Below are 23,254 nucleotides of genomic sequence, written 5' to 3' on the forward strand. Positions count from 1 at the left end.
ACATGCTCTCTGTGAATAGCGAAATAGAAGATCTATGTGAACAGCATTTTTGCATCAAGATGGTTTTTGATGAGTAGTATATGGGATTCCTAAATATTTGAGTACTTTTTCTGCTTTAACACCTTAAGTGCCACGTATGCAGTGAAAAAAAATTCCATCCAGGCCATTCTTTCTTTTTTTACTATAGAGTATAAAATAGCGCATCTTATTACAGAAAAGTACCTTTTAGTCATCTTGGGCCAAAATTGTAGTCATAACATTGTGTTGAAATTGTGGTGACACATTGGTCTCATGCGGCCACTGACACTACCTTCCAGCTGTATAGGCCGTGTGAGACCAATGTGTCACCACGTATCCTAGCACAGTTCTCGCCTTCCTGACACACTGGTATACGTCTGTCTCATTAGCTGATGAACTACTAAAGAATAAAACTCATATCTTTGGAACATTGAAATCTAACCGGAAGTATAATCCAACCGATGTTACTAAAAGCAAGTTAGCAAGAGGAGAGACAAGAGCCCGTGAAAGTATCACTGCTGTGGTTGTTCAGAAATCGCATGATAAAAGAGACGTGTTAATTTTGACAACTAAACACACTGGTGAGACGGTCACTATTCAGAGGAGGGATGGTGAATGCAAAATTCACGGAGTTGTTATAGAGTATAACAAATGCAAACCGTACATTCATTCACCAGATCATAAAAAGAGCTATAGTACTTCCCTGAGACGGGGAGTAAAATGGTACAGAAAAATGGCTATTGAGATATTGATCGACACAAGTGTAGTAAATGCCATATATATTTCAAATCAACTTGGGAATGAGAGTTTATCTGTTACCCAGTTCAAAGAGGACATTGTTGAACAGTTAACAGGTACCGGTATCAAAGATCTTCACATTCCCAACAAGTACCAAAAAATGGGTATTACCCCACCGACTGGATGATGTAGGCTGGCAGGGAAGACGAAAATGCAGTAAGTGTTATGAAGAGATCCATCGGGAATCAGGAAGGCAATATGCCATGAAGAAGACTGCAGTCTACGTTCAAATGATCAGCCTGTGAAAATTTCTTCTGTTTGGACTGTTTCTTCAAAGTGCACAAATTTGTAGAGTGATTGTGAAACACAGTTTGAATTATATTTCTTCAGAAAGTCTCATTTGTTATACTTTAAATTCATATGTAAGAAGTGTACCACTTTGTGGTGTGATTGTGAATGAGACAAAGTTACAAATATTCTTTCTAGAAAGTTCATGTAATTTTTATGCCCTATGTTTTCAATTCATCTATAGACCCTGATATGAGTCAATGAACAATGAGTACACTGTACAGTACAATCTCTTGTTATTTGTACACATGACACGATCTGAAAACAATAAAAAATGTCATCATAATTTATTTATTGTGGTCGATATATTACACTGACGTCCAGGCTACGTTGTGCTACATCGGACTCGCAAATGAACAAGCCAAGAATAGATTCATGACGAACTGGCCACCTACTTTTATTTAACATACGTTTACATGTCAAATGTGATGACAGTATGGCACTACGGGGCCTGAGACTTAGAGAGTGCGCGTGAGTCCACTGTGGACTCACGCGGCCCGACTGGCATTAAGCTCTGTGAGTCAACGTTGGTCTCACGTGGCACTCAAGGTGTTAATGAGGGCAGAACATCGATTGATGGTGTGCTCTCTGGTTGCCCAGTGTCCACTCCAGTGCCAAAAATTATTACTAAAGTACGGTCTGACTATCTACAAAATCACTTGTCAAACCATTGATGAAATCTTGTAGAATAATGTCTGGTTATCATTTCACCACCTGACAATGGAGCACAATCTCCAAAATTTGTTGTCTAATGAATTATTTAATAAAACTTCAAAGGTGACTGCTAACAGTGATTAATTATTTCATAATAGATTTGAGTAATTTTCCTGCTTTAATGGGCAAAACATTGATTGATGATGTGCTCTCTGGTCGCCCAGTGTCCACTCCAGTACCAGATATAATCACTAAAGTGCATCAGACTGTGACTTCTCGGATCTCAAAGGAAAGCTACCAATCACTCCACTTTTCTTTCCATTGTCATTGTGGGCGATGAAACCTCTGTTAATGACAATAACCTGGAAACCAAATGACAATCCAGTTAGTGGAGAAGTTCAGGGTCAAAAAAAAAAAAAAAAAAAAAAAAAAAAAAAAAAAAAAAAAAAAAAAAAAAAAGGCAAATCAAAAGCAACAGAGTGCATGCTGATTTGCTTTGCCAGTCATAAGCAGCTTGTCTCATCTGTTCATACAGTTAATGCTGCTTGCAACTTTGAAATTTTGAAATGCTTAAAGGAGGATGTGAGGAAGTGACCTGATCAGTTGTGAAACAACACGTGGCTTATTCATCGATACAATGCAGCTGCCCATACTGTTCTTCTGACTCGATGAATTTTAACCAAGAACTACATGACCCCTGGTGCCACATCCTCCCTATTCGCCTGACCTTGCACCCTGGGGCATTTTGAACATGCTGCGAGAAAATGACTTACTTGAATGTTTCTGATTGTGCTGGCACCGCTGGAATCGATGTCTAGCCTCAAAAGGGAACTGCTTTGAAGGCCAAGGTGGTCGCAGTAATGTCTAAGGCTCACAGTGAACTATTTATGAGGTCAGTCAGGGAATTTATTGATTTGTACGGCAATGATCCTATAGCATGTACTTGTAGAATTTGAGAGATGATGCATATTAAAGAAAATGACCATCAGCACTGTAGGTAAGGAGAACAATCATCAGCATCTTCCTTATGGGCCTTTAGAATGAACCATTCTCTCGTAATAAGGAATTTGAATTTATCCTTTAATTCAGTACTAACTTGTAAAGAAGGATGCTTTATTGAGAACTAGTGTTAGTATTAGTTTTCTGTCATTTCAGGAGGAAGCATGAATATTTTGAAGATGAAAATTATACCATGACACCCCGAAAATTGGATGAAATCTTTGGCAGAAGTGTTTTGACACAGATTAACCGCATTATTTTGGCCAATCTATCTTCAAAACTTCCACATCTATTGAGATCCCAGGTATTTGTTCTTTTGCTATATAACTGATATACACTTATTTATATTGTTATTGCTAGATTGTAGAACTTCAGACACTGAAGAATGTGAAAATATATATTCAGCTTTGGACTTAATATTCCAAAAATTAGCACAAATAAGAAATGTAATTTTTTTTTACATTTCTGTTATGTCTGTAATGAATGAATATATATATATATATATATATATATATAAGTATGCACATCACAAAAGCATGGCTGAAAAGAATTTAATAAAGAATGAACAATCTCAAATGTATTTAATATGTATAGATTTTTATATGCTGAACTGTAATTGTTATAAGTGCAGGAAAATAATGTTATGAATAAAATACTGACTGTTTTATTGATCTGATTTAATTCTAGGTTGCCCTAAATAGTATGCACACTCTCTCTCTATCTCTCAATCTCTCACTTATATTCAATGATGAACACCACTAATTGCTGTCTGTTTACAAGTCTCTCACAGCAGGACTCCAGCTGGACAGTTTTTTCCTGGTACGGTCTATTGACAGGCTTCACCGTTCACTTTCGCTTGTATGCTCAGTCACTTCACACAAAACAGCTGCACGCAGACAGGTTTGAACACACGACTGCTGACCACAACGCACGATGACTGTTCTTTGACTCTACTCCAGAGAAAGTCTGTCACTCACTCAGTCAATACAGTCTATTCATAATGGTTGCTGCACACAGTGGACTACTCAACACTGACAAACCAACTGTTCTACGCACACGGACTCCTAGGCAGTTCACACAATACTCCGCTCAGCAAACTGCGATACTCTCGACTCTGGCGGGACACTGTCCCACTTCTGTTACTTAATGACTTTTTGCAGCTAACCTTTTTATATCTTGGTGATGGAGTGCTAGGATTTTTGGGATTTGGCTGGAGACAGAACATTCCCATTGCACCTTTGAGAAGGTGGACGAGGGAAAAAAACGATGAAAACACTAGAGAAGAGACCATGGCATGTCCTTGGGTCGGTTGGGAGGTCTCCGGCCTGGGTTAGTCATACCTTCCAGGAAATACCGAAGGGCGCTGCGACAGGGCTGGCATGTAACAATAAGTACTGTTGTTCAGTATGAAAGAACCTTATTGAATTAGAAATTCTAGTTATTCCCACATAATCTTTTAAGACATTCAGTCAACCAGTGTTGTTTGCAGTAAGGAAACTACTTATATACCTACATTTCTACTAAAAGTACCTTTTATTTTTTTATTGTCATCTAACAAGGAGAGTCCAGACCCTGTGTCCAACCGATTTCAACGATCTTCAATGTACCTGTTAGAGGACATCAATAGTAAGTCGTGTATAAGGGTTTAGGTCAATACGCTTTTGTTTTTGAAAAAAATGAGGTCAGATGTCATGACGCAGAATCTGCTTCGAGCTTAGTGTATGTGACAGAACACTAAAAGGCGAACAGATTTTACTTTAACATTTCAGGTTCGCAACCTAATTTCCAAAAACATTAATAAATTCCTTATTCCAATGCAATGTATGTATTATACTTGGTGAGTTACACCGCAGTCAATCGGATTGGTGGCCGAGTGGTCACCATATTTGTCTGCAAACCTCAAAGATGTGATTTCGAGTCTTGTCGCAGCTATATTTCTTGTACAAAATAAATTAATGTTTGAGGGAATGTTAAGATAAAAATGCGAACAAAAATATTTTGTAAATTGCAGTACACTTTTCTACCTGAAATTAATATAGGCCTAAACGTTCTCATAGCTACTGCTGGATATCTCTCTCTCTCTCTCTCTCTCTCTCTCTCTCTCTCTCTCTCTCTATACCCCCCTCTCTTTCCGGTGAATAGGAACTGAGTGTTATGGTACTTCTAAGGAAATTCCACCTTTACAATACAAATCACATTTCTTCCCTTCAGAATAACATTAGCTTATTGGGACATATTTCATCCTTGTAGGGACATCTCCAGCTGCAATTCAAGAACAAAAGTAGAATAAGGATACATTATTGTACTTTAAAAGACACTAGATAAGTCTTGTTAACTTGTCCTGTCCGTGTGCTGATTAAAACGTAAAACATTGTCACCTTGAATATACATGTATCTTGAATTCATATATAAAAGATTGGTCAAAAAACACCATTAAAACCATACACCCCCCATACCACACATTTTAGACATGAAAATACAGTGGTGTTAAGTTGATAGCACATAAAATACAAGTTGGTTTAAGTTAAAATTTTGATGTGTGTTACAGTTGCCTGGAGTAGGTCTTGAAATCAATAAGTTCAACTTTCTTTTTGCTGAAGGCTGTAGTTCTGTTTTATAGTGTTGTTCATGAGGGGAAACTTCTGTTAAAAGACTGAATGCCAGGCTTGGTTTCTAAAGATGTTAGGAGTATCTTTGCCAGTCTTATGTTATTCAGGTCAGCCTGTGTGCTGCCTTGAGCTGAACCTCAGTGAGATAACAAAGTGGTGGCAGAGAGGACTGGGCTTGCACGCTCGGCTCGTTCCTAACTGATTGCTGTACGGTGAGCGGCAGGACCCTAACTCAGTGGTGTCACTCATTATCGGGGCAAGACTAATTTACTCCTCACAAGGCCTTACAATAAAATGGCGGAGACTGTCACTTGCCCCTTCCTTAAAGCAACTCATTCCAAATTGCTGCATGATATGGTTCCAGACAATTAAGATGGACGAACGTCCTCCCATAGCGGATTCGCTGGCTCTGGTGTCTTTGGACCTGGTGATGACAGTTCATGGGCCCCTGCATGACCACCAAAGCTCCAATGACCTCCCTCTTGTCTGCTTCGAGGGCCTCCATGTCTTCACCGTCCACTGGCATTGTGTATGTGACTGGTTCACCCGTCCCAAGCTTGGTCCTACTGAGTATCCTCCGATTCTGTGGTATCGAATTTGGTGTTTGTACTGGCATGCAGCTTTGTACTGGGATGAGCGTACTGGCCAGGCAGCATCCTCGTTCGGTTTGTTCAGGCTCCAGTAGTATGCTGTCTCCTAGTGAAGGTTCCTCCAGCACGGTGCTATCGTCGCTGCCTTCATCCTCCGGGGCATCATCTGAGCCCCCTTGAGGTTATACTCCCTGCCAATTATCAACCCTTAATGGACCTCTGCATTGCAGAACCCACCTTGCGCTGGGTGTGATCATGGGGCGGTCTATCCAGATTCATGTTGGCTGGTCTCTTGACCTCGGTGATAATTTCCCATGGCAGTTCAATGGCTTGCAGGGTCTGGACATGGTAAGTGGCCATCGGCTGGTAGTCACTGTAGCGTCCATCGAGCATTCCCACAATTTTCTTGTAGCAGCGGGAAGCAGGAAGCTGTGTAGGACTTCCACCGCCTGTCCATGTAGTCTGGCAATCTGGAGGCTCCGATGTCCACCTGTTGTGTATGTAATCGGTCTTGAACTGGGTCTGGAACGTTCTCCAGGAAGTGGTCCCATTGTAGGGTGAGGGTTATGTCTTGAAGATGCTGCAGACACCATCACTGCTGGTGTACTCTGTTTGGGTCTCCTCAGCTGTCATCCTTTTACACAAGGCACTCACTTCTCCTCTCAAGTCTTGAACTCTGAACTCCACAACTTAACGTATTGCATCAGACTGCTTCTTGTCCAGTTAGTTATTGTCCTGTATGACGTTGCTCTTTAACTCAGTTTCGAGACAGTGCACTTCCTGTTCTAATTTTAACTGCCCAACTTTAAGTTCACTGAATTCCAATCACCTTGCATCTAAATTCTTCCTGACTTAGATCACTAAAGAGTTGGTCCTAATTGGATGTAAGTTCACTTCTATGTTGCATCCATTTTGCTACTAAGGATTTCTACAGACTACGAAATATGTTACCAGTCAGTCTCTCTTCTGACATCAGCTGTAATGTGGCTGGCGGGTAGGTAAATAAACAGGCAACATTGGTAGTATTAAAGTTCTAAGACTAGGACTTATTAATTACTACTAATGCTTTCATGCTACACACCAGGATCATGTTTTAACACTACAGAGTACACATAATTACACCAGTTTGCACTCTTTCCACCCTTACTTCTCACTTGCACTAGTTGTTCACTCTATCGCTTACAAACTAAAACAATCACATTGTACACTGTTCCACAGCTGTCATTTATACTCTTAAGTCAGTTCTACAGTTATTCTCACTGTATGTTATCACAGCCACTTCGTTCACAGTTCATGCACAATACAGTCTCACAATCCTGTATGCAATACACTGTTCATACTCACAACAAACTTCATTCACAGTCCCTTGTTGACCCTTTTTGTGCTGCACCAGAGACACATGTTCATTCACAGCAGCTAGACATGGGAGACTCAACTTCTGGGCGATAGACAGAACAGAACGTACAGACTCGCTTCATGGACAGAACTGCACTCGTTGCACTGGCTTATGAACTCAGAGTGAACCACTAATTCAGTGCTCCACAACAGCACTCCTCACCACTTGAACTTGCCTGGCCCACATTAAATATAGAAGAGGAAAACATTTTGAACTTCGTCATATTGTTGTATACAAGAACCATGATATACAAAACACAACATAAAGGTTAATTAGTTTGTAAATATTCACACAGTATGTACAAAAATGAACGAAATTAGACTTGCTGCTTGAAGTGCTATACACGTTAAATAACAACATAAGCTAGTTGACTGATGGTCGGAGAGATATATTTATATGTACACTGAGATCTACCTTGATGAGATAGGATGTCTGAAGGAACAAATGTTCGTAATAGCTGATGACTATCTGTAGTTTGGAGAATTATAAAGGGAACTTGGAGTAAAGTTCATGGTAGCAGAATGCTAGGCAGGACGTGTGTCGGTGATACGGGAGGCAGGATAACTTGAGGCGAAGATGTCCTGAGGTGAGACCTCCCGATCAGAATTAGTCCACCTGTTCAGTACACTTTTTTAAGAGGGTTCCTCCGTGTCTGACATATGGTGTAGTCTGATCGCTGGACACTGCACAGTGCCTAGAGCGGAGAAGACGTCGCCCAATTTATACACGCTGGCTGATGTCATGCGATTCTGTCAGTGCGCTGCTGTTCATACCTCGTGGTATCCAGAAGAGTTGAGGCGGGTGCGAGTTGCGGAGCTATCAGGCGGCGGAGGACACACACAACAGCCTCCCCTCCTAATTGCGCCGGTACAGCGTGAAGCGGCGACTGCACTGGCGGTGGCAGTGATGCTGGGCTGAAGAGTCGGCCGTGTTTGTTGTGTTGTCTGGAGCCTGGTCTGGGCGGAGGAGTGTAGAATCGTCTTGAAAAGAACCCATCGTGATTAAATGGTCCAGAGCTCTTTCTGTGACGGATTTCTGAGCTGTGATAATCAAAATCAAATCAAAATCTCTTTATTTGCAAATGAGGTGTCTACCTCGGTGGCAAATGGTACACTAAAATACATTATTGTCAAGCACTAAATATTAAATTATCAAGAGAAGAAAATTTTCCTATAATACAATATTAATCAATTTACGCTAACAATGTTTTCTATTAAACACACAGCTCATCCTTAATAAATTTATATTGTTTACAAAATTTTACTTATAATATCTCCTGTACTACTTAAAAATATAGTCAACTGATATACAGTATGTGGAATTACTTCAAATGATACTATACAACTGGTATAAGATTAATATTTACATTGCATTTATTTTTTTTAAATTTTTTTTTAACCCGTTCTGGATCCTAAGTAGCATAACGACCTGCTGCATCTTAACCAGAGCCCCTTTTGCCACCACTTTTCAGAGTTCCTGAAGGGCCTTCACAGCTACCGTAGCGGTCCCAGGGCCCTTGAAGTCCCCACTGTACTTCACCCCTACGGGCAGTCCCCTACTTTGGCTGTCCAAACTCCTTAGACCAGGGGGTGGAATTAATTTATTCACACACATTTTTTTTATTTACAATAACCTGCACTGGTCGAATGCCCTCTAACACTTCATTTATTTTCTCTGTTGCTGTTTATTCTCTTCTTGAATATCTGTACAGATTTTGGAAAAGGATCAAACACTACCCCTGGTAAACTGTTCCACTCCTTCACACCCTTCCCAATGAATGAAAATTTACCCCAATCGCTTCTGCTAAAATTCCTTCTAATTTTATATTTGTGGTCTGTCCTGCCGATATAATTATTTTCCAACTGAAGCCTCTCACGGATATCTCCCCATGCTTCTTCTCCTGTATAGGCTCTGTATAATCCTATAAGTCTAGTTTTCTCCCTTCTCTTACTTAAAGTTTCCCACCCAAGTTCCTTTAACATTTCTGATACACTACTCTTTCTCCTGAAATCCCCTGTTACAAATCTTGCTGCTTTCCTCTGCACACTATCTATTTCTTTTATGAGGTATTCTTGGTGAGGATCCCAAACACTGTTTGCATATTCCAATAATGGACGAACCATACTCAAGTAACTTTTTTCTTTTAATTCTTTGTTGCATCCTTTAAGTAGCCTCATTATGACATGTAACGATCTGTATGCTTTCCCAACAATGTCATCAATATGACCCTTCCAGTGCAAATTACTTTCAAATCTCACACCTGTGTATTTGCACTTGCCATCTTTTGGGATAACTACCTCATCCAAAGTATATTAAAATTCAGTTTTAAAGCTCCTGTTTGTAAAAGTTGTAACAGTTGATTTGCCTCCATTAACCTTCATATTATTTTCTTCAACCCATTGTTGGATACTTTCAAGGTCCCTTTGTAATTCTGAACAATCCTCAATGTTGTTTATTTCCCTATAAACAATTATGTCATCTGCATACAATCTTATTTTTGATGTTATATTGTTCCCTAAATCATTTGCGTATATTAATAAAAGTAACGGACCGATTATACTACCCTGTGCAATTCCCTTCCAAACTTTCTCTTCCTGAGATACATTATTTCCTACTTTGACTTTCTGAACCCTTGAATTTAGAAATGTTTTTATCCAACGTGTAACCCTTACGTCCAATCCTATTCCCTCCAATTTCTTTAATAATATTCCATGTTCCACTCTATCAAAGGCTTTAGAAAGATCTATGGCTATGCAATCTAACTGACCTCCTGAATCCAACTGATCTGATATGTCCTGCTGAAATCCCACCAGTTGTGCCTCACAAGAAAATTTCTTTCTAAATCCATACTGGCTCCTCATGAACCATTTTTTATCATCACATATCCCTCTGATGTACTTCGATATTAAACTCTCCAGTATTTTACAAACTATACTGGTCAGGCTGATTGGTCTGTAGTTCTCTGGTTTCCTTTTATTACCCTTTCCTTTATAAATTGGTATTATTATAGATTCCTTCCATTCCTTTGGTATTACACTATTATTTATGAGATAGTCAAAGAGAAATTTTAAATAAGGCACTATGTACCACCCCATTGTCTTTAATATCTCCCCAGTAATTTGATCACTTCCTGCTCCTTTACCTTGCTGAAGCAGTTGGATTTCGCTGAAAATATCTTCGTTTGTGAATGAGAAGCTTCTTGTTTCCCTCTGTCTCTCTCCCTCTCTGTCTTCTGTTTTGGTTTCCAACTCTTGACAATCATCTACTGAATCTGTAAATTCCCTACTAAATAGGTTTGCTTTCTCAGTATCTGTTAAATAGTGTTCACCCCCTTCTCCCACCATTGTAGGAATTTGGATTCCTTTTCCTTTTTGATTCCTGATATATGAATACATCTTTTTCCATTTCCCTTTGTGGTCATTACCCTCTTGAAGTATGCCATTCATATAATTCTCTTTTGCTTTTTTTTTCACTCTGTTCAGTTCTCTCATTAGCTGTTTTCTAGTTTCTCTACTCTCCCTACCCTCTTTGATTTTACTGTTTACTATTCTACATTTTCTTTTTAATTTTCTTATTTCCCTTGTATAATAAACAGGGTGTGAGGTCATTTTACCCTTCTTAACAGGTACAAATCTCTTCTCTCCTTCCCAAATGATTCCTTTAAATTTAGCCCAAAGTGTATCCACGTTACTCCCTTCACTTATCCAAGAACTGAATTGTGATTTAAGGTAAGTCCCAAATTCATCAACTTTAGTTTTTCTGTACAATTTCTTGTCTTGTGTAACCCTCTTATTAAGCCTTTTTGGTACGAGTCCTACATCCATTATTACAGCCTTATGGTCTCCTATTCCTTCAATTACCTCAGTTTTATCAACAATTTCCCATGGTTTAACCAAGAATACATCTAGTAAGTTATTGAGACGAGTCGGTTCTTGTACTACTTGTGTAAATCCTCCCTCCCAAATTAACTTATTTGCCAGTTTCTGTTCATGGGCTTCACTTGCAGCTCCATTCCATTCAACTTCAGGCAAATTTAGATCTCCCCCCAATTATTACCATATCATTATTATTGTTTTTACGAGTATAATCTATTATTTTCTCAAAGATTTCCATGTCTCTATCCTCTCTTCCAGGCCTGTTTGTTCCTATAATTCCCACCTCCTTCATATTATCACAAACTAATTTTATCCCTAATATTTCATCCCTTTCATCAGTAAACCATTCATGTGAACAGTAAGTTTCCTTCCAGAATAAACACCCCCCCTCCCTTTTTATCTCCTCGGTCTCTACGATAGACTGTGTACCCTTCTGGAAATACTTCTCTATTACCCACCCCTTCTTTCAACCACGATTCCACTCCTATCACCACATCAGTCTCATAAGATTCCATCAATGTACTGAATTTTAATTGTTTATTTACTACACTTTGACAGTTTTCCAAGAGCAATCTCAGACCCCCTTCCTCCTTAAAACTTGACTGTTAATTCTTGATTTTCAACTTTAAGAGTCTCATTGTCCTTTTGTAGAATGTTTATAATTTCTAATGCACTTTTATATTCCTCATCGACTTCATGGAAGTTGATCAAATCAACCTCATTCTACCTACAAGAAATTCTAGCAAGATCATCATTCCGATCGCTTTCCCAGATCACTCGACTGACTTTCAATTAGATACTGGATTGCCTGTCTCCATCATCAATCTTGCTACATATCACAGCTTAGGATCGCCGTCCCCAACAACAACATTCCGAACACGCTGCTCACAAATCCAGTCAATATCTTTATTAGTTTTTACGTCTCTAGGGCAATTTCCGCACTTATAATGCCACCATCGATCACATGAATATCACAACATTCCATTTTTCACTAATCTTCGACATTTCCGCACTTTTCGTCACATTTTACAGTTAATTTACTCGGAGAATAAAACACTACGTCGTCATTACCGGGCGCCATTTTGAAACAAAAAATCAACAAAGGGAGATGGATGATAGCGGAGGCGGATCTGGTCCTGGTGGTGGCAGATGCATTTCTCGGCGGTCTGGATGTCGTAGAAACGATGTCCCAACGTACGGCAGATGATACCAGGTATCCAGGGAGGATTGGACTTGAAAGTCCGGACATACACTTTGTCGGTGGCGTTGAACTTTGGTTGCGAGTGATGTGGCTGGGCAGGAAGAGGCTGCAACAAAGAAAGCAAAGTTCGATGAGGGCGTCCATGGAGCTTGTGAGCTGGAGTGAGGTTGTCGGTACCAGGCATATTCCTATATCTTCCTAGGAGTTGGAATAATGCCTGATCCTTGGTTAAACCTGAAGATATGGCTTTCTTCAGGTTTTTCTTGAAAGTTTGGACAAAACGTTCAGCTTCACCATTGGATTGTGGATGAAAAGGAGGTGCCAAAATATGCCTAATGCCATTATGGGTACAAAAATCCTGGAATTTAGTGGCAGTAAATTGAGGTCCATTGTCTGAAAGTAATACTTGAGGTAAACCTTCAGTAGTGAAAATCTTCTGAAGTGCTCGAATGGTAGGTTCCGTAGTTGTAGAATGCATTTCAACGACGTAAGGAAAATTAGATAGTCTATCACGACAAGCCACATAGAGTTGAGGAAAGGTCCAGCAAAATCTATGTCTGCTCTTTCCCAAGGAGAATTAGCAGAAGGCCATGGAGCGAGGTCAGACGACAGTGCGTTCTGATGTACTTGACAAGGTTCACAGTAGAGGATGAGTTTCTCGATGTCGGTGTCAATACCAGGCCAATAACAGTGTTGACGGGTGAGTTGCTTGGTGCGTGATATTCCCCAATGACCTTCATGTAACAAATTGAGAACTTGCTTGCGCAGACTAAGTGGGATAACCACTCGGAATAGGGTGCCTGTTTCTAATAGGATTACTCCGGCACAAACTGTGAGACGATGATAAGGTGCAAGGCTGGTAGGAAGCTTGTGTTGAAGAGGCCAACCATTGCGGATATAAGTACGAATTGTAGCGAGTGTACTATCCTTATCAGCCGCTTCGGCGATACAAGTAGCGTCAATGGGAAAACTGGAGACTGTGTCTTGAAGTTCAATGTCTAACTGAAAACATTCAGATTCTTGAGTATCGAAAGTAGTATCAGGACCGACAGGTAGGCGAGAGAGAGCATCAGCATTACAATGCTGGGATGTGCTACGATAGGCAATTTGATAGGAGTAGTCAGAGAGAAAGATTGACCATCTCTGAAGTTTCCGTAGGGAATGTTCAGGGATCTTATTACCAGGATGGAATAAGTGAACAAGAGGCTTGCGATCAGTGATGATGAGGAAATGGTTACCATACAGATACTTATTGAAGCGGTGAATGCCAAAGATAATAGCTAAGGCCTCTTTCTCTATCTGAGAGTAGTGATGTTGGTGTTCGTTGAGTGTCTTGGAGGTGAAGGCTATAGGACGTTCTTGTCCATGGCGATCCTTCTGGCGGAGGAACGGCGCCCGAGTCCATAATCAGATGCGTCCGTGGCGAGAGTGAGTACCTTACCGGGCTGAAAATGAGTAAGCTTGACAGCGTGGACAAGGGCCATGTTGATGGTCTGCCAGGCATGCTAACATTGCTGAGACCAATGAAATTTGGCACCTTTCTTGCGTAAGGCATTCAGAGGAGCTGCTATGGAAGCGAAACGTGGAATGAACTTGCTGTAATAGTTAGCTTTTCTGATAAAGGATTGTAGTTGCTTGATATTCTGTGTTGGAGGCATGTTGGTAATGGCAGAGACGTTCTGTTCGCTGGGCCGAATGCCATGTTTATCAGTGATATGACCCAGGTATTGAACTTGAGGTTGAAAGAAGGTGCACTTAGCAAGATAAGCATGCAGGCCATTTTCTTTCAATTTGGTGAGAAGCAGGCGCAGATTATTCAGATGATCTTGATGATCTTTTCCTGTCACAATAATGTCATCAAGATAATTAGCACAACCGGGAATGGAGGCAGTAAGTTGCTCTAAATATCGTTGGAAGATCGCAGCGGGGGAAGATACACCGAAAGGTAGGCGCTGGAGCTGTAACAAACCAAAAGGGGTATTCAGTGTGATTCACTGTTTAGATTCTTCATCTAAGAGTAGCTGGAGATAAGCTTCTTTGAGATCCACTTTAGAGAAGAACTGTCCACCGGCTAAATGGTGTAATAAGTCTTCAGGACGGGGAATCAGAAAAACGTTGGTTTCAATCTGAGGGTTGATTGTAGAGCGAAAATCACCACAAATGCGGATATTGCCATTAGCTTTCTTAACTACGACGAGCAGGGTAGCCCATTTACTGGAATTGACTGGAGCTACGATACCGGCTGCTAGCCATCTCTGTAGTTCTTGTGTGACTTGATCCTGAAGTGCAAGTGGGACTGGACGTGCCTTAAAAAAGCGAGGCTTGGCTCCTTATTTAAGCCGGATATGAGCTGTGTAGCCTTTGGCTGTGCCTAGGGTGGAGTCGAAAAGTTTGGGAAATTGCTCTAGTAGAGTAGTGACATCAGAGGTAGGTTGCAAGGCGGAAACGACATTGATGTTGTCATGTACTTGAAATCCGAATAAATTGAAGAGATCCATGCCTAGAATGTCTTGATATGCCCTATTTTATGGCAGCGATCACAGTGAAGAAGCGGCAGTCACGGCGTTTGTGATGCTTAAAACATCCTTTGCAGGAAGGCAGGAGCTGAGGAGCTTGTTTATGAATGCGCGTCTTCTGAGAAGGGCGAGTATGAACCTGTCGGGAGCGCTTCGAAGTGAGCGAGCTGACCTGGTGGTTCGAAGGAGCAGAAGGCTTGCTGGCCATATGGGATAACTTGAGCGACTTCATGTTTGGTAGCTATTTCAGCTGCAGTCTTAGTAGTCATTTCATAGACTGTGGCAATACGCTGTACTTCTTCTAAAGAAGTGTTACTACTTTTGTCAGCGTCAAAACGAACTTTGTCTTGTGGTGTATGAAGAATGACCATGTCCCGAATGAGCGAATCCGTGTAGGGCGTGCTACAACCATCCTTAGAACAGACAAATTTGCAACTCTTGGCGAGACCACGTAATTCCGCAATGCATTCTGTGTGAGTCTGGTGCGGTTTCATTCGGCATTGAAAAAATTTATAGCGAGCTGCTACAATGTGGGGATCCTTAGAAGAATGCTCATATAGGCGAGTTAGGAGATGAGCGAAAGGAACTTCCGATATCTGTTCTTCTGGGCTTAATTTCTAAAGTAATTCGCAGGTTGCATTTCGTAGAGAACTGAGAATGAGAGCTCGTTGGCCCATCTCGTCCGTAATGGCGTGACAGATGAAGTGCTGTTGAAGGCGAGCAAAAGGCAGGAACGGCAGTGTTCTGTGGAGATGTAGAGAAAGCCTGAAGGGCTGTAATCAATGCTGATTGCTGCTGTTGCATAAAGTGTTGTTGCTGCTGTTGCAAAGCCTGCAGTATAGCTGCTGAATGCTCCGTATTAGCCATGCTTGCAGATGACACAGTAGGCACAACTGTTGAAGCAGGGTGTAGTAGAACCAGCTGTAAACGTGACCTTCAGCAAGCGAAGGGGGAGAGCCTGGGCGGAGAAAGAATGCACAAGAGAAACAGGTGCTGTGTCCTTGATGTGAAATGTTGGCCGGGCATTCGCAGTTCGACTGGGCAGACACACTTGGAATAATGTCACTGCACAAATGCGGAATTGTAATATCATCCTATTGAGCTCAGGGAAAATAACGTGGCATGGTGGCGAATATGTTACTTGTACTCGTCATACTGTCGTGAATAATGAAGTTCTGAATTTTCTCGTCACAATGTGAGTGATGGTGTTTCGAACTTTTTCTCGTCGCCATATTGTTGTGTTGTATACAAGAATCACGATATAGAAAGCACAACATAAAAGTTTATTAGTTTGTAAATATTCACACAGTATGTACAAAAATGAACGAAATGAGACTTGCTGTTGAAGTGCTATACACGTTAAATAACAACATAAACTAGTTGACTGATGGTCAGAGAGATATATACATTTGTACACGTTGATAATTATATGTACACTGAGATCTATCTTGATGAGATAGGATGTCCGAAGGAACAAATGTTTGTGATATCTGATGACTATGTGTAGTTTGGAGAATTATAAAGGGAGCTTGGAATAAAGTTTGTGGTAGCAGAATGCTAGGCAGAAGTTTGAGAACTTGAAGGGAATCTCTATAGAATACTTTCCTGCCTTGTCAATACTTTACATATTTTATTATATTTAATTACGTACATGTTTTGAGAGCCAACTACTCTCTTCTTCAGTGGTGCCAAACATGAATTAATCTTTGGACTTGTTGCATTGGTACAAATAGAACAATTATATATAAATCTTGAAATTGTTACAATATTTCTCTGTGTTTCCCCTTTCATTTACTTACTATGTCATTTGTTACACACTTTAAACTAGAATTTTCAGAATGCTGGGGCTGTACCTTAATTAAAGCCACGGCCGCTTCCTTCTCACTCCTAGCCCTTTCCTGTCCCATCGTCGCCATAAGACCTAACTGTGTCGGTGCAGCGTAAAGGAACTAGCAAAAAAGAAAAAAAGAATTTTTAAATTATAAATAATAAAACTATTAAATTAATCACTATATGTTAATTTTACGTCCTTATTTACATTTAAAAAGAATAAAATGTTTCTTCGTGTCTAAATTTAACATTTACTTTGCCATTTAGTAGAACCCTTTAAAATAAAACAGTTTCAATTCTTAAAATATTAAATAACATCTATAAAGTTAGTCACTATCTTAAAATCGTAAAATAATAAATAGCCAATTCGTATAAAATAATAAATAACACCTATAAAGTTAGTCACTCTCTTAAAATATTTTCTGCTCTCTTCCTTTTCTTCTTTCCTTAAGTCTGCTATAATTCCGAGACCTCACACGAATTAGAATTTCCTCCTCTTAATCCCGTCCAATTCCTTTAAATAAACAAACCAAACAAACCACTTTAGAGATTTTTTTGCGAAAAAAGATGAAACTCAGATGCCTGGAGAATTTTATTTTAGGCGTACTTACTTCATTTCATCTAATTTATCCACAAATTAAAGTGATTTAACATTGGTCTGAACCAAACAATATGTCCTCCTTGCTGTCAATGACCTTACTGGGTGAGCTGCTACTATGCTGCCGGTTACGTGTTACGTCACTTTACTTTGTGGATAAATTAGATGAAATGAAATAAGTAACCCTAAAATAAAATTCTCCAGGCATCTGAGTTGTTGTCTTTTTTTGCAAAAAAGTCTCTAAAGTTGGTTTGTTTATTTAAAGGAATTGGACAGGATTAAGAGGAGGAAATTCTAATTCATGTGAGGTCTCGGAATTATAGCAGACTTAAGGAAAGAAGAAAAAGAAGAGAGAGTGACTAACTTTATAGGTGTTATTTATAGAGACGAGAATTATAGGCACCAAAAGCAGTTAAAATAGACAGGCATATAGGCCATTAAATTAGCCAAAATAGGCATGTAAATTGGCACTAACGTTCAAAATAGGCATGAAAAAATACTTATTGTTCCGGGGTATTTGTGTATCGCAGAGGTGAAAGAAGGTGCCGGGGTGAATGGGTCTAACTACAATGTCAAAATTAATTAAAATTAAACTGAAGGTTATATTTTCAAAATTCAAAATTTCACAATTTACAGGTACAAGTAGCCAACATAAACAAGTCTCTGAACGACAAAATTGGTGGTGTGCTTCAAGCCCTCACTTTACTCTTCCTGAGCTCCTAGCTCATATTTACAAAAGAGCACAATTTTACAAGGGCAGAAATCCCCTAATACATGGATGGAGCACTTGCTCCGTAATTTACAATATCAAGCCTCCCAGAGGCACTTTTACAACACTTGAAAAAGAGCTAATGTGCTCTCAGTTTTCCAAGCATACTCAAGGCAATATAGCATGAAAATCTAATAATCACTGGCCTTACAAGGCACTATTTACAAATAGAAATCTAATTACACAGAGGTATCTAGTACCCAACTTACAGGGCCTTAGTGAAAAAGAACAGGTTAAATAAACGGCCCGAGTATAATTTGAATGGAGTCGAAGACTGAGCTCCACAAATTTGAAAACCTCTAAGGCGCTTGGCCAACGAAACAGGGGCTATTCCCAAACTACTGAGGTTGCCTGCATGGAAATAACTTTAATACATTGCAGAAACAAAAGTGTTGCACCTCAAACCAAGATGAAGGGGAGCTCGAGAGGATACATCACTCTCTGTCCCCGATTTACAGTTGAAGATTTAATGAAGTTATTACATTAGCCGGCAGAAAGTTACATTTTTAGAAAACAAGGTTACATAATGGATGATTCAGACCTTTCCCTTGGGTTAAACTGTGGAGCTAGAAAGAAAGAAAGATGTTATGTGGCCATTACCTTGTAGAAGTTCTAGCAGCTGACGAAGAGGCCTCCCGCCTCCTGCTTGACACACTCTCTCAGTGAGATTTAAATCTAAGAATTTCATTTTTGTCCATATTGAACTGAGAATGGAAGATAGGAAACTTAAAAGGGTCCACCTTTTCAATACAAATAAATGTTATAAATGTTAAATCATCGCTTATATGAAACTCACTTAGAGGCAGCCACCTTACTCAAAAGTGCTCAGTGGAATCTTTTTCAAGACGAAGTCCAAATCAAGTTGTTCAAGATTTTGTCCAATAAACAGATAACACTAGAGAGAAAACTTGAAGCACTTAAAAATAAGGTAAATCACAGCAACTCCCCTCCAAAACCTAACAGCAAGCCTAAACTCTCCAATGACACTCTACAACAATTCCACCCACCAGTAATTAATCTTTCCACCACCAACTTAGATGAGGACGATATAAGAATTCTTTCGAAAGGTCCAAAGCACAACTGGCCCTGTTTCAACTCGGCCCTTACAGCCTCCAAACTCGTAGTTCAATCAGAAGTTGCTATCAGCAAAATGCCATATGACCTACAAGACAAACTCAGAATGGACGTAAAAAAACAATTAAACAAAAGTTTTTTCTCGAAAAATCGCACCGCGACACCTATCACCAAAATTAACAAAGATTCCCTTACTGAAAGAAAACAAATTCTCAATCTTAAAAAGAAAGTCAAAGACAACCAACTCATCATTACAAAGGCCGACAAAGGCAACACAACAGTCATTATGGATAAAACAGATTACATTCAAAAAACCAAAAATTTCTTAGATAATGACTCTTTTTCGATAGTTAAGAAGGACCCAACACAATCAATTCAAAGGCAGTTGAAACAAATTCTAAAAAGCACATTTTTTCTCCTCACTGAGCAAGAAAAACAAAAGTTAATTACTATGAACCCAGGTCTACCAACAGCTAAAGCACTACCCAAAATCCACAAAACCGGTGTCCCTATTCGACCCATAATAAACTACAGACCAAGCCCCTTATATAAATTATCTCAATTTATCCAACAATTTCTTAATAAACATTATAAATTCTCATCAAATAAATCCATCAGGAACACTGTAGAATTAGTGAACAAACTAAACAGTTTCAAACTTCAACCATATCATTCAGTGCATTCCTTTGATATAGTCAACATGTATCCCAGTATAAAAACCAACTCTTTATTCCCGATCATCGAAAAGAACTTACTTGCTAACAATCAACTAAGTAAACTAGAAGTTCAAGACTTTATGACTATATTAAGATTACTAATTAACAATAATTATTTCACATTCGATAAGATTATTTACAAACAAGATGGTTTGGCTATGGGTTCACCAGCCTCAGGAATTTTCTAGAGCACACCGCCATCGACAATAACATCAATTTTGCTAATATCTAATTCTGGGCTAGGTACGTAGATGACACATTTATAATCCTAGATGAACGCTCCATAGACGCGCCATCCACCCTCAAAAACCTTAATAACATTGATCATGACATTAAATTTACCTTAGAATCAGAGATAAACAACTCCATCAACTTTCTAGACCTAACAATCAATAGGCACCCCTCTTCGTTCACATATAGTATCTATAGAAAGCCCACTCAAATGGCCACTACTATAAGAAATGACTCACTACATCCCCAAACACACAAAGCGGCTACATATAATAGCTTAGTAGACCGAGCATTCAAAATTCCGATGTCCAGAAAAAACTTAAATAAAGAACTGAACACCATTCGCTCTATAGCAAAATTTAATGGATATAATGAAACCTTTATTGAAAGAATAATCAATAAATTCAGACACCACCCTAATAAAAGACAATACTAGCACTGCCACGTTTTTCACATTTACCTTCAATAAAAAAATTTACAACGTCACTAACGTTCTTAAAAAAAACACAACGTTAAAATAGCCTTTCGTACTAACAATAGAAGCACAGAGATCCTACACAACTCTTCATCAATAAATAAAAGTAGTCCTTTTTCTAAATCAGGTGTATATAGGTTTTCTTGCCAAGACTGCAAAAGTTCTTACCTAGGGCAAACAGGACGTAGCTTTAAAATCAGATATGCAGAACATGTCAATGCCATAAAACACAACCATTTTTCCGCGGTCGGCCTACATATAAAAGAATTTAAGCACAGCTTTACTGAAATAAATCAAGATCTTGAGGTATTAGATATTCTAAACAAAGGTTCTTTCATAGACGTCACTGAAAACCTCTATATTCATTTAGACCAATATTTCAATCCCAACCTAAACTTAAATGATATCTCAGAGAAACCAAAGATCCTATTCGACTTTCTCATTGAATTTTTCGAAAACATTAATATCCCGAAAAACAGATCTGTCTTTCACATAATGCATAATACTTTGTCACGCCACACACTTTCACCGCATCACCCTCCATATTTCCCCTCCTTCCACTCCTCCTCCCCTACCGCTCCTTCCCTCTCCCCTCCTAATCCCACAATGGCCGCTCCCCAGACCTAAACTGTCCAACATGCTCTGTTCCTCTTCATCTCGCGCCATAGCTTTACCGCCTTAGGTCCCGCAATAAACATCATAGAAACCTGCCCCCACCCTGCGCGTAACGCTGCAACAATACACCACAAATACTGGCACAGTCAACCTCCAAGCTCTCAGAGGAACGTATTCCTTAATTCCAATTTTATATTCTTGTCGAGCTGAATATGTATACTACACCCTCAACAAAGTGACTCTTTTATCTGCCATGTTCATCTCACACTTGGATTCAAATATGCATTTGTACCAGTTTGGATATGTTGAGCCCTGTCTCATACTTACGCTGCGCTTGACCTATATGGCACCTGACGAAGAAATCCTACAAAAGTTTTTAATTCTTTAACTGCCAATTTCACCTTGTACTACGAAAAGTTGAATATATTATTTGTATTTGAAAATATTATTTAATGAGTCCTAACTCGTATGATATAGCTTTTGCATTCACCCTTCATGGACTGTTTTGAATTGACATTACTGAATATCTACAATTCGAATCTTCCCTGCCAAGTTCATCTCGCACCATGAGTTCAGATGTCACGTGCAATTCTAAGAGGCTGTTAAATCCTAACTCACATTTGAACTACACTCGCACCGGTGCCATTCAATGAATGATTAAACGCAGACCTTTTGTGCCAAATCCATCACGAACCTACATTTTCGAGTGTGTTTCATGTGTTTTTTGCATTTATTGAGTCCAAACTCACGCTTGTGAAATTCTTGTCTAACCCTTCACAGCTGTTTTTTGAATTGACGCTTATTGAATAAGTGATTTCAATCCCTAACTGCCAAATTTCATCTCAACCCAAATATTTTATAATGTTATGTGCTTTTTTGAGAAGATTGTGTTTACTGAAATATAACCGATGTTTTGTACTACACTCGCGGCAGGCAACATTCAATGGAAGAGTGTCTGAAATAATTTGAATCTCCAATGCCAATCATCTCGTACTTCCGCATGGTTTTGTTACAGTTTATATGTTTATATGTTTATTGTTTAAGTGATTATGTTATAGTTTATATGTTTATTGTTTAAGTGATTATGTTGTCTCATGTTTATACAATTTTGACTCACCCTTCATGACCACTTTGAAACTGACATTGTACTTTGCGTCTTCATGTTCTCTCATTTATTCACACTGATGTAACACCTTGTGTAATATAAATGTCTACATGCTAGCTTATTTCCCACATTTTGGCTGAAGATGACGCCAAACAGCGTCGAAACTAGTTCCAAGTGTAAATATATGTTGTAAATAAACTATAACATTTATTTGTATTGAAAAGGTGGACCCTTTTAAGTTTTCTATCTTCCATTCTCAGTGAGATGACGATCAGTGTGCCAAGAGACGTGAAAATCCGCAGTATATAAACCGTCGGGGAAAGTTCGAGACCATTCAAGATTAAACTAGCCACACCCTCTCATGTTTATTGAGTACTTTCAAAGTTATACTCAAAATTGTAGAAGAAGACTGTGATTGGTAGAAAATTAATTACAGAAATTAGGGATTGGCTGGATTCAAAACTGGCGGAAGGAAAAGATAAATATTGCCAACCCAAAAATAAATGAACATCAATTAGGAAAAAAACAAACACTTATGAATACCAAACTTCTTTAAATCAAAAGTTCTTTCACTTCGCACCAGGGTACATGAGCATAGTTTTTAGTAGTGAGATCTATGGAAGAATGTCTAAACTTCTTGATGAATGGCCAGCGGCGTTGGGGTGTACCTCCCGATACACCTATAATTTAATAACACGCTTAATTACTATAAAAGGAATTTGCAACAAGCAAGGTTGCAATGTTTTCCGGTAACAATCTTGTTCTCCTGTCAGGCAGAATGTTTTTACTGAGAGAAATCTCTCAACATCACAGGAAGTGATTGGACAATACTTCAATGAAGCCACTTCATCTGGTTTTAGTTCAACCGCTTCATCTACTTCACCTCGTAGCACCCTG

General features: G+C 39.3%; 1 protein-coding gene across 1 annotated transcript in view; it reads left to right on the top strand.

Annotated features, from left to right (window-relative positions):
* The window catches only part of mRpS30 (mitochondrial ribosomal protein S30), a 116,010-nt gene that overhangs the window by 14,719 nt on the left and 78,037 nt on the right, over positions 1-23,254 (top strand). The window contains exon 2 of the mRNA XM_067137671.2: positions 2,914-3,061. Coding sequence (XP_066993772.2) covers positions 2,914-3,061 — 148 coding nt within the window. The remainder of the gene's footprint in view (positions 1-2,913; positions 3,062-23,254) is intronic.

The sequence above is a fragment of the Anabrus simplex genome, chromosome 1 (assembly GCF_040414725.1).
Source record: "Anabrus simplex isolate iqAnaSimp1 chromosome 1, ASM4041472v1, whole genome shotgun sequence".
Classification (NCBI taxonomy): Eukaryota; Metazoa; Arthropoda; class Insecta; order Orthoptera; family Tettigoniidae; genus Anabrus; species Anabrus simplex.